Below are 12701 nucleotides of genomic sequence, written 5' to 3'. Positions count from 1 at the left end.
CAGTTCTGGGCCCCTCACCACAAGAAGGATGTTGAGGCTCTGGAGCGAGTGCAGAGAAGAGCAACAAAGCTGGGGAAGGGGCTGGAGAACAGGCCTTATGAGGAACGGCTGAGAGAGCTGGGGGTGTTTAGCCTGGAGAAGAGGAGGCTGAGGGGAGACCTCATTGCTCTCTCCAACTCCCTGAAAGGAGGTTGTGGAGAGGAGGGAGCTGGGCTCTTCTCCCAAGTGACAGGGGACAGGACGAGAGGGAATGGCCTCAAGCTGCGCCAGGGGAGATTTAGGCTGGACATTAGGAAAAAATTCTTCACAGAAAGGGTCATTGGGCACTGGAACAGGCTGCCCAGGGAGGTGATTGAGTCACCTTCCCTGGAGGTGTTTAAGGCACGGGTGGATGAGGTGCTAAGGGGCATGGTTTAGTGTTTGATAGGAATGGTTGGACTTGATGATCCGGTGGGTCTCTTCCAACCTGGTTATTCTATGATTCTATGAATTTACCGTGGGAGAAAGGATATGTGATGAGGGACCCTCATCTGACCTGCAGCCCCTGCTACCTGCTATGAAGCCAGCACTGCCTCCGCTTCCACTTCTGGCCACAAACCATCCTGCCTTTAGTTCTCTTCCCTTGTGTATCTTCCACTGTGGTTTGGGGATGGCATGTCCCAGGCTGTGCTTCGTGCAGGGACATGTGCAGCAGCCCAGCCTGGCTGCTTGGCCCCTGGCCCAGCTCGGCTCTTCCCCACCAGCAGCTGAGAGCCCAAGGTTCAGCCCAAAAGGCATCAGCCTCGGCGTGTGCGAGCCTGCTCTGAGCCTGCTCACCACTCTGCAAGGCGTTTCTCTGACACCCAGGAGAGATCCTGAAATGGCTTGAAGTGGGATTTCCAGGTGTCTTCTGCAGAGTCAGGCCTGTCTGTAGTGCAGCCGTGCAGTGACCGTAGGCTCCCACCCACGGAAGAGCTGGGGAATGCAGGTGAGTTGTGAGTGCTCTTGGACAGCTGAGATGGCTGTTATGCCATTGGGGTTCTTTGCCCCAAAAAACATTTAGGAAACACACAGGAACAAGGGACAACACCCTCTGTTTCAGGATCCCTGCTTCTCCCACTTCGAAGGCAAAATTGTAAGCACAAGTCAATCCGGAAAGTGTATTCAGAGCAACATGTTATCGAATACCTTGTGTTAATTTAAACACCTTCTGCCTGCCAGCCCAGAGGGAGAGGAGAGCTGCCAGCTGGATCAGCCATAGCCCTTCTTTAGATCTGTCTCAGAGCATCTTTAAGTCCTGTGCTAAAACCTCAGGCCTCCCAGTGGGGCGTAAAGACCTGCTGTGCATGAACACTGGGCTCTGCCTTCCAGGCGGCTGCTCGGCAGGGGCTGCCAAAGGGGATGCTTACCCAATATGTATTTGGTTTTGCTTCCTTACTTGTATCTCCTCCCAGTCCCACACAACTTGAACACACGGCTGATACTGGGTTGGGTGGTTGTGCAAGGCTCCTGTGTAGTCCCGGATAGCCAAATGCAGGAACCGAATCTCTCCTGTTTTATCCTGTGCTGAGAACATCTTGGCACATTTTGCCCTCTTGCACCACTTCCCTGCCACCTGCAGACAAAGATGCTCGGAGCCGTCGTGTCTTGCATAAAGTAGAATCGGAGGCTGAGTGAGGATTCAGGTTTCATTGCACGATCATGATGTGAAGGGCCGTAGACATCCTGATGAGAAATTCAGGGATAGGAGTGAAGAAAAGAGCATCCAGCTTGCTCCGTGTCCCTGCAGAGTGAGAAGTGCTGGCTGTCTGCATGTCCTCCAGTGGTGGAAGGGACTCAAAGAAATAAGAGGGCCAGGTCCTAGGACATTTCCGTTCCTCTGGCTGGGCCATATGAGGAGGGGAAGGCAGCTTTGTCAAGAGGCTATGAAGCCTGCCGAGATGCCCTTAATGCAGGGATTATAGCCCAAATATATCTGTATCAGAAAGCTGCAACCCCAGATAACTATGGCCAGCCATTCTCACATTGAGAATCTTCTGGCTGAGGCTTACAAAGATGTCATTTTCTTTGATTTAATTCCATATAAACTGCGGAATTATTTTCCTTTAGAGGCTTGCAAATTATGGGAGCATAAACCACTCTAATAATCCGATAAGGACTGCCTTGGATGCCTTCCCAACAACGGCTGCCCCTGGGCAGGACATGCTTGGAGAGAACTGATGGGGAGCAGTCTGCCATGCTCACCTGGTTGCCTTCCTTGCCCTCCTCCTCCCCCCCCAAATTCCTCCATCTCTCAGGAACGAGAATCATTTCCTCTCCGGTTTCTTGCAGAGGCAAAGACCCTGCAGACCTGAAGTTATCTCTGGAATGTGTGTAAACAGGAGTTCAATGGGATGTTGTTTGCCCCCCTCTCCTGGGGGGTGTTTAAGAAGGGTTGATATGAGTTTGTTTTACGGGTTCCTAGCCCTGAGAACTGTCCTCCTTGGAGGGTGACCTGGCTGACCCAAGTCCCTGTGTGTGCATTTCCCAGCATAAAGGGGAGATGCGGGGGCCCTGCCGTGCAGGTAGGATTTTGGTCCTTTAAGAACAAGGAGATGAAAGACCAAGATGGTCTTCCTGCTAACCAGGGACCTGGGAGATGGTGTGGGATCGCAGTACGCGTGCGTATGCGTGCACTGAGACTCAATGTGATGTATAATTAATGGGATTTAGGCGGTCCTTGGACAGAAACAGATTTGCAATCAGGAGAAGGCTTGGGGTTACATGCGGTTCTGGTGCCCCCATCTTCAAAAAGCATTGAAACATAAGCTGAGTGACAAAACCTTAGAAATTACGTATGGGCTGGGACAAAATGCGTGCTAATAAGAGGCATAAGGAGCTCTATCTGTTTGGCCAAAAGAAATAATTCAGATGTAAGTTCATTATGGTGTACAAGCCCTTTACTAATGAGATCTGCCTGGGCACCGAAGGACTGTGGGTTTGGAATAAGCAGCAGCAAACAGAACCTAAAGGTAGGTGAAATCAAAACCAGGCACGTTAATACCAACAAAATGGTTAATTCCTAGATGTGTTGTCAGCACCGGTGACGCACTGAGCCTGGATCTCTTCCAGAAAACAACACTTTAAACTGAAGACAAAGAACCGCGCATAGCACGGAGGTGATCAGTGGAATGGCTTGGCCTGGTATATACAAGAGGTCAAACTAGATGATTTAATGATCTCGTTTGGCCTGAAAGCTTTCTGTTCTCTTAAGAAGATAAATGAAAAAGCCCTTTCACAAAAAGCAAGCACTTGAGATATGTGTGTAATGAACTCTGCTGCTTCCAGGGGAACGGCAGAGCAGGATCTGCAGGAAGCGTGACCTTGCCGCTTGCAGGCTGCCTGAGGTTGGTGGCCATCTGTTTAGTGGAGCTGGCTCACCACCATCAAGGCCACCACTCTCACGCCTGACGTTTCCTAACTCCATTTTTAATTGCTAACTGACGCAGTCTCCCTGCATTTAAGTAACATTTGCTCCCTTATCTCCACCAGGGTGAAGAGGCCAAGCGGAATGAGCACCCTCCTGGGGAAGATTGGCTCCAAAAAGCAGAAGATGAGCACACTGGAGAAATCCAAACTGGACTGGGAGAACTTCAAGGAGGAGGAAGGGATTGTGGAGGAGCTGGCAATCCATAACCGAGGCAAAGACGGGTAAGAAGGACTTTACCTAGTAGTAGTCCAGCATTTTCTACCACTTTTTGTACATGTAGGTACCTCATCACTTGCTACAAAGTTCATCAAACCCATGGGATCTGCTCTCAGGATACATAAAGCCAGTAGCTGCTCTAGGTATTACAGGGAGACAGGTAAGTCTGCAAGCAGCTATCGCTCCCTGCTAACAACGTTGCAAGTTTCTCAAGCCACACTAAAGCAGACACTGTGCTTTATCTTCTGCTGATGGCTCAGATGCAGGGTGAATCAGTCTAATGCAGGGCTCCCATGAGGAAATACAATTGCCTCTGCCCTGTTTTTCTTTTTTAAAAAAGTCTCAAATTGGGAGGCATGGTTTTTGTTCCATTCTTCAAATTACATCCTCGAGCTGCATCTGTCCTCCCTGCTCCTGCGTGAAGATGTATGCAAACCCAGAACAGCTGGCAAGGTGCTTTAAAGATTATGGCAGCGCTGGGCGTTGATTGTGTGCATCAAGCAATGTTCACTCCAATGAAGTTAATGGAAGTATCATAAAAGTAAATGACGATGCTGTAAATAAAACAGAAAGTTAATAACATGCACTGCAGGGAAGGATAATAAGATCAGAAGCGGTGTTTCTACTACAAGTGCTTTGCTAAGCTCTGGGAAAACGTAACCGGCTTACTGGACAGCTCATAAAATGTATTTTTATTGTAAGCTGTTCTTCCGGTCTGTGGGAAAAACTCAGAGCTTCTGCATTCCAGCAGATTGGATTTTGTGTTTCCAATAGGTCTTTTATAACTGTTGGGGGTTTCAGTTTGGTCTTGCACCCTTCCACAACAGGTCTGCCCTTATCTTTTTCTGGACGCTTAGCCTTGAACAAGTAGAGCAATTTGGTAGGAGTGCTGGAGGAGGGGCAGAAGCTTCCCTCAGATCCCTGAAATCCAAGGAGGCGAGTGATTTAAATCGTGCACAGGTGTGGCAGAGCACAGAGGCACCAAATCATCACCGATGCTGTCTGCAGTATAGCAAATGTCACAGTCAGAGCCCTACATGTGAGGCTTTCCATTGAAGGGACCCATGCTCTGGAGGCAGAGCCAGGCCGTGTACCAGGCTCCGTCTGAGGTGGAAGGGAGGTTGAGCTGCTCCCATGAAGCTCCTATCAGGACCTGCAGGCTGCTCCGGGAGAGCCTGCCTCCAGGGAAGGATCCTGCTTTGGTGTCTGGCACCTGGGTGGGTTGTCCCAGTGGGATGTGGAGTGAGAATTTGCCCTACGCTGATGTCCTGAGTGGCTGCCAAGTGTGGTACCAGCTTAGGGCCTTCACTGCTCTGGACTGGTTGCTGGGACACAATGCTTCTTTCCACAGTAGTTGGAATTGGCCTGAGCCAGGGTTGCTCAGAGGGACTGTACAAACCCCAGACAGGCTGGGGTGCTCTGCATGAGCATTTTGTGGCATCTCTTGCTTGTTCACACCTCATATGTCACCCTTTCTTGGACGGTGCTGTTTCCTTTCCCAGCCCATACAAGGAGGATGACTTGCTCTTCACACCAGGCAAACCTTTCTGGAGATGCTAATGTAAGAAGGCTGAAGGAGGGATCAGCACATTGAAAAGATGAGCAAATTAGAGCAGCAATTTTAAGAGCATCTGTAAGCTTGGGCAGCTTTGGATTTTGCTGCCTGTCACATCCCAGGCTAGAAAATCCCCTGGGCTGTTGGCAAGTGGGGTTTTTTTTTTTCATTAAACCAAGTCAGTCACTGCTTACAGATTTGTTTGTGCTAGTCAGGCAGGTAATGGGAGGGGGTCTGTGCTCACTGTGCATTGCATTCACCTTCCAGGTGAAGGAGGGGAGAAGGGAGGAGCACCGATGGCTTCGCGGCAGCGCAGTGCGTTTCTGCTTACAGGCCACCTGTCAGTGCCCGTGGGGTGAGGGCTGCACCCCTAGGGAGCAACCAGCCTGCCTGGGGAGCAGATCGTGCAGACCCAGCTGCCACCAGCTTCGGGGTCATTTCGCAGGAGCCTTTGTCCCTTCTGTGGCTGCCTCTATTTAATAATGCAGGCTCTGCTCAGTGGGCAATCATTTACACATCTCTATAAAACCATAAGGAGCCGTTGTTAACCCTTCAACCCAGGCGAGAGAGTGGGGCACTGCCGTTATCCCTGCTGCTGACATGCGTTCAAAACCTCTGATCCCTGCGTGTCCTGCTTTGTAGTTTTAAATTTCTGCCTGGTGAGGAAAGCCACAGTTTGCTCCTGGAAGAGTCTGCCTACCACCACACACAGAGATGGTCCCCGTGTGTCTGGAGGAAGGCAGGAGGTGATCCTCTGTGCTCAGAAGGGAAGGCAGGCTGAACTTCTCTTTTTTTGTGGTGACCTTGCTGAAGTTACTCTTGGCTCCTTGTGCCCTGGACCTCCCCAGCCCTTCTCTGGTAGAGACACATGCTGGGCCAGCACGCTGGTGGCCAGCTCAGTAACGGGGCCACGGTATCTTCCTGCTTCTGATGCCGCTTAGCAGCCAGCTGCAGCCTGGCCCTGGGATTCCCAAGGCAGAGGGGACGCGTGCTGCCCCGTGGCCTTGTCCACCCTTGCCTCTAATTTTTCACCTCTCGCAACACCAGCCTCAGACTTAATAATGGCTCTGAATTGGTTGGGGGAAGATTTAGGCTAGACATTAGGAAGAAATTCTTCATGATGAGGGTGGGGAGGCCCTGGCCCAGGTTGCCCAGAGCAGTGGTGGCTGCCCCAACCCTGGATGTGTTCAAGGCCAGGTTGGATGGGGCTTGGAGCAACCTGATCAGTGGGAGGTGTCCCTGCACGTGGCAGGGGGGTGGGACTGGATGGGCTTTGAGGTCCCTTCAACCCAAACCATTCTGTGATTTTATGACTCTACGATTCACGTTTCCCCAGCAGCAAGATCCGGGTTTGTGCAGCCTGGTTGTGTCGGATCCCGAGGGCCTGTCCTGGATTTGACAGGAAGGGCTGAAATAAGGAGCAGAGACAGCTATCCCCTTTGCTGTCGATCTGTCTGGTGTGCTTTATAAATGGAATTGCGGAGTGGCCTCTTAATTGGGCCAGCTTTGTAGGGCAGCCCCAGTGGGGGAGCAGCCCCGCTCGGGGTGCGGGGCCAGACCCTTGCGCTGGTGACTGATGGGGACTGGCAGGGGACAGGCAGCGCTGACGAAACCCTCCCCGGAGCAGTTTGCAGCTGCCCTCATTAGCTGCGACAGCCTCTTCTCCCAACACATTTACCGTCCTCTGCCGTGGATCACAGCTGCCCTGTTTCCACACGGGCTGATAATTTACAGGGAGGTATTGATTCAGGTAGCAAAGGTTATTTAGACAGGACGGGTGTGTTCCAGCCGCGCTCTCGCACTTTGCACTGCTGTTTGGCAGCGCCTTGCTGCTGGCTGTGGGCAACCGGGGACAGCCACGGCTCAGGCACGATGGGGCTTGTGGCAACCCTGCAGACCTGCTGCTTCCCTGCTTGTGTCCATCAGCACCTCCAGCCTGTGTGCATGAAGTACAAGCCGGCCAGGCTCGTTCCCAGGCTGCCTGCCCCATGAATCCCAGTGGATGCACAGGTAGTGCCTTGCAGGGTCAGCTCTGACCCCTGTGGTGCTTTTTTGTGGACACCCAAGGGCAACACCACAGGGCAACATCGCAGTTCCTCCTCCGTGGGTCTGCTCTGGCCTTTACAGAGCTTTAATGTGGTCGCCCAAGGACAACGCCACAGGGCAGCATCACAGTTCCTCCTCCATGCAGAGCCGCTGGCTGCAGCCCTGAGACCGCATTCCTGGTTCATGATTCGTATCGATCCCCCAGGAACCAGTTCCTGCCCGCTGGAGAGACACGGCAGCCGTGGAGGAGGAGGAGAAGAAGGAGGAGGAAGGCACTGACCCCTTGCTGGGAGAAGGGAGTCACAGAAGGGCTGAAGGAGCTTCAGATTCGGTAGCTTGGGCTGTTGCTGCCCGGGCAGTCGGGGTGTTCCTAGGTGAACAGTGGTAACCCCTGTCCCTCGCCTTGGCTGTGGTTGCGCTTGGCGTTTAGCAGCGGAGAGGGAGGAAAACCACACGCTCAGTGATATGACACAGTGTAATATACAACGTGACCCCCCCGACTTCCTTCCCGTGGCCTCTCGGAGCCCAGGGGCAGATCACCTCCCTGCTTGTGGGGATGAAGGGAAGTGACACTCCCCTGCCTGCCTTTCCTGAGCCAGCGTGAGGAGGGGGACTCAGCCCACGGCCCTCCTCCCATGGCGAGGGGCAGGGGGCTAGAAAAATACCTGCTGGCAGCCAGCACATCATCTGTGGTTCGCTGTGCTGCCCCCCTGCCCCTCGCAGCCAGCGGAGATGAGCTGACCCAGTTGTGTCAGGGCGAGACGGGCTCGGGCTGCGATGGGTATGGGGTGGCAGCAGGGCTTTTCATCCACTCGGGGACACAACTGGGAGGGTGATCACTCACTGAAATGATTTTGGATTAACTGATTTCCAGTGATGGCTGGCTGGGCAGGAGTTCCAGGGCCATGCCTAGAAGCAAGGGCGAAGGCACTTTGGTCCTGGGAGCACATTCAGCGCCTGTTTGATAGTTGTAGCATAAAGCAGAGACCTTGTTCCCAAAGGCAGCGCAGCCCCTCTCACCCTAGAGGGACCACAGCTGGTGCTGGGATGGGGGGCTTCCACCTAGCTAGGTCTTAGGTGCCTTTGTGCACGCTGCCAGCCACCCAGGAGCATGGAAAACCCAAAGAGCCTGTGCTGTTCACCCTCCCTGCAGCCTTCAGTCTTACTTTCAAGCAATGAGCTTCTCTGATTACCAGCAGAGAGGAGCCAAACGCAGCGGCTTGTGCATCTCACGCGGCTGCTGAGCGTAGTGACCTTGTCATGACAGCCAAGTGTTGGCCACCTTGGAACAAACGCAAAACAATTGTGATGATTCAATTACAGCTCCTGTTTTGAATTGCAATTTCACTCCCTCTGTAGGTTAATTAGTAGCACAGCCCCGGGCTATCTGTGGCAAGGGTTTGCAGCAAGGTACATTAAAATTCAGCTGCATGCCATTAATGAGCAGCAAGGTGCTTTTCCAGGCACACGTGTGCTTGCCTTCTCCCTTGCAGCACTCGGGTGCCTTCCTGAGAGGGAGAAGGAAATACTTAGCAGTGGTTAGGAGCTGGTCTGTAGCTGGGAAACCCCTGGCCTGAATCCCTGTGTTGCAGAAAGAAGCTGTTTGCATCCTTAACATTCCGTGCGCCCCTTACCAGTTTGTATCGAGGGCCATGCTGCTGCGGTTGAGTTTGAGAGATGTTTTGCTGGGGAGGTGTGGGCAGGGTCACCTGGGCAGCCTCAGAGCTGCCTCTCCTGCCGAGGACCTGCCCTGAGCCTGTTCAAGTTGTTTGTGAAGGTCATCTCTCGGCCACGAGAGAAGAGCTGGAACCAGAAACAGCCAGTGCGTGGCTCCAGCCTGCAGGGCCCCATCACCCCAGGGCTCTGCAGGGCCCCCGGCAGACACCCAGCAGGGCACAGTGTAATTTTGGTGTCTGTAGGAGATGCTCAGCGCGGTGATCAGGTCATGGAGAGAGAAGGAGAAAGGCAGATGGTGCCTTCCCTCTCTGCTCGTCTCTTTGGGTCGGCTTTGTCCAGGCTGAGTCAGCGTTGGCTGCTACGGGCGCCGCTTACAGCCTCTGCCTCTGTCTCCCTTGCAGGTACATCGAGAGGAAAGCATTCCTGGAGCGCGTGGATCACAGGCAGTTTGAAATCGAACGTGACCTCAGACTGAGCAGGATGAAGCCCTGACGTGCCAGGGGTGGCTGCGGGGGATCCTGCTTCCTTCTGTGCCCGAGGGCTGGCTGGGGGCTGCCAGCCACCGCCGGACCTCCCGGCATGGAACCCATTCTCTACCCAAGACTCATCCTGTATGTCTCAACGTACAGGTTTTTCCTTTTACTGTAATAGTTTGGGGAGGGTATTTGTCAGTGGGCAGGGGGCACTTTGAGGGTTACATGGTCCAGGAAGTGACAGAAGAGACCGGTGTGATTTTTGGCAGGTGACTTTCCAAGGAGAATTGATGGTGGCACCCATCCTTTGCCAACCCCGGGTGTTCCTGGCAGCAGGAGGAAGCCCCGATGCTCAGGGAGCGCTGGCTCAGCTGGGGTATTTGGTTGAGAGAGGAGCTGCAGGAAGGTTTTGCAGCTGCTGTGCGTGCGCAGGCTGTGGGATTCAGGGCTGGAGCCCTTCTCCACGCTCTGCCAGCCCTGCAGCATTCCCTGCCCCTCCGCGCTGCACTCCTGCCTGGGCAAAGCCAAACTGTCTGTACTTGTTTGTGGGGTCTGATGATGCCGGGGAGGGGGTTAAGCAAGCCGATGAAGAAATCCTTCCTTGTTCACACTGTCAAAAAGATGAGAGCAGCTGCAGTAGGCAGGACGGGCCAGGATCCGAGTGTTCATGTGAATAAAGTATTCCATCCTGACACTCTCGCATGCTGGCAGCCTGCTTTGTGTGGAAGAAATAAAGGGTCACGTGTGGTAATGAATATCTGACTGCAATCATAAAAAATCCCTGCTCAGAGGTGCCCAGTATCTGCCTCAACAGCAGCCTGAGGGTCAGGGCAAGGGCTCGGATCCCTTTCCCTCTGCAGAACCGGGGCTGGTGTTGGGAATAAATCCAGAATTGGGAGGTAATGGGGTTAGCGTAGTCCTCCTGTGACAGTGCTGCAGGAGTAAGGAAACCCACCCAAGCAAGTGAAGCTGCCGGGGAGGGAGTCCGAGGTGCCTGGGCGTGGAGCAAGCGGCCGGAGCTGGAGGACTCGTGTTGGCCATCCCTTCTGCTCTGGCTGGCTGAAATCAGCACCTCCCGATGCTTGGCTTTTGCACGTCCTCGGAGCAGAGGTGCTCGCCAGCCTTTCCCCACAGGATGCTCTGAGCCCACCCAGTGGGGCAACCCGCGTGCTGGGGGGAAAACGGCACAAGCCCCGTCCTTTCGATGCCGCAGCTGCCGCTGGCTCTGAGCGTGGTCTCAGCTTTGGACTCAAGTGTCGGCTGCTGAGTCAGCCCTTGCTCTGCGGCCGCGTTGCAGGATAGACAAGAACAAAACACCACGTGCTGGGGGGAGCTGCAGCCTTTGGCGCCCGGTTATGTACAGAATCAGCTGTTACAGACCTGCTGAAACGAGCCTGAAATCGGACAGAAACAAAACATTGAGGGTGATGACACATTTTCGTCTCCAAACGCTTCTAAGCCAGTTGCTGCTTTGGTTTTGTTTGTAAAAAAACAACTGGAGTCCCCATCTAGGGCACCGTACGGGGAGGTTTCAGCTTGAGATTCCTGGCTGGCAGCAAGGAGCCCCGGCTGGGGGCTGCGGTGCCGCTGCGGTAGCCGGGCTGCTGGCCCGTTTTTGGTGGTGTAGGACCTTCCCTGGGCTCCTCTTTCCTCCCTGGGCTGGGGAGGCAGCTGGGTCCTGCCCTGCTCGCAGGGTGAGTCCCAGCAGGGCCCCCAAGGCAAGCTGGGCTTGTTTGGCAGCAGATCCTTGCTGACCCCAAGATGCGCAGGCAGCAGCTCAGCCAGGGTAGGGGCAGGCAGCAGGGGAAATGATTTGCCTTTTGTTGGATTTTGCTCTGCTGGGGCTGAGAAGGAGGAGGGGAGGGGATCCTGGGGACCTTCTCTGCGCTGTGCGCCCCCGTGACTGTGTCCTGGGCAGGATTCCCTGCAGCAGAGAAGGGTCATGTCACCCTCATACTGGGTCCCTTTGTCCTCTGGCTCCCAGGGAGCTACCAGCCAAAATCCTTGCCGTGGCACAGACATCCCGGTGCTGCTGGGGGCTGCTTGCTCTGTTGGGTTGTGTTTTAGGGCTCATTAGAATCTTGGGGTCCAGAAATAGAAGATAATTCAGTGTGTTGTGTTATACGCGAGAGCTGAATGGAGATGCAACAGGGGAACCTTTGGAGATCCCAAAGGCCAGAGGTGCCAGTCCCAGCCCTCTTCTTTAAAGCCTTAAAGAGCTCCAGGCGGTGAGGACTCTGCAGCAGCATCGGCCCCAGCCAGCCTGGGGGACAGCTCTGGTTTTACATGAGTCCCAGCGATGTGTTAGTGGGATCTGACCAGCACAGTCTCCACTGGCACACGGGTAAATGGGGAAAATAGGTGACTCCAGCATCAGGGATCCTGCCTGCCAGCCCAGCACCGCTCTCCAAAACTTCTCCAGCCTCTCTGGGTTAATTTTTCCTTCCCTTCAGCTGAGCAAACGTGGAAAATGTAAAAATCTTGGAAGCAACCTGAGCTGCTGGAAAAGTGCGGTTTAACAGCGGCGGCCGAGAGCCTTGTCTCTCCTCTCTGCCGGGCTCCCCAGCTCACGGCAGCGCGGCGTGCCCGGCTCGGCTCAGCGCGAGGGTGCCCGGCTGCGGTGCCAGCGCCTGGCCCAGCAGGCTGGGACGGGCTCGGTGGGACGGCCGGGAGGCTCCAGCCTGGGGCTGATTCCTGGCTTCCTCCACACGCGCTCCCAAGCGTCCTGCGTTTTTGTTTGGTTGGATCATGTATTCCTCGCCTCTCTTTCCTGAAGATGAGGAGTGATTTACAGGTCTCCAGAAAACAGTTTGGCTGCTTAGGAAGGGAGAAAGGAAAGCTAGAATCCCACTCCACTTGCTATTCCCATTGCCCAGCTGCTTTCCCACAAAGGGGGATGGCTTAAGTACCCACCAGCCCTCGGCATCCCCGCCAGCTCTGAGCTTTCTGGAAGGAGCAAAGCTCCCAGGAGATGTGCGTCCTTCTTTTGAGATGCTCCCACCTTCAGCTGTCTTCTCCAGGAAGCTCACGTGTCCTTCATGGGTTGGGATCCAGCCGGGGCATTTGCTTGGGATAATTTTGGCCCTCCAAGGAGTCATAGAATCATAGAATCACGAGGTTGGAAAAGATCTCTTGGATCATTGAGTCCAACCATTCCTACCTGCCCCTAAACCATGTCCCTGAGCACCTTGTCTACCCATATTTTAAACACCTCCAGGGATGGGGACTCAACCACCTGCCTGAGCAGCCTGTTCCAGTGCCTGGTGACCCTTTCTGTGAAAAATTT

General features: G+C 54.1%; 2 protein-coding genes across 2 annotated transcripts in view; one reads left to right on the top strand and one right to left on the bottom strand.

Annotated features, from left to right (window-relative positions):
- CFDP1 (craniofacial development protein 1) overlaps nt 1–10170 on the top strand; it is a 70496-nt gene extending 60326 nt beyond the window's left edge. Inside the window, exons 6-7 of the mRNA XM_069868716.1 lie at nt 3511–3669; nt 9344–10170. Of these exons, the coding sequence (XP_069724817.1) occupies nt 3511–3669; nt 9344–9434 (250 nt within the window). The 3' untranslated portion in view covers nt 9435–10170. The remainder of the gene's footprint in view (nt 1–3510; nt 3670–9343) is intronic.
- AMFR (autocrine motility factor receptor) overlaps nt 1–12701 on the bottom strand; it is a 414702-nt gene that overhangs the window by 265394 nt on the left and 136607 nt on the right. The window lies entirely within an intron of this gene.

Source organism: Phaenicophaeus curvirostris, chromosome 14, assembly GCF_032191515.1.
Source record: "Phaenicophaeus curvirostris isolate KB17595 chromosome 14, BPBGC_Pcur_1.0, whole genome shotgun sequence".
NCBI lineage: Eukaryota > Metazoa > Chordata > Aves > Cuculiformes > Cuculidae > Phaenicophaeus > Phaenicophaeus curvirostris.
Note: the sequence above shows the minus strand (reverse complement) of the source record. Positions and strands in the feature narration are given on the sequence as shown.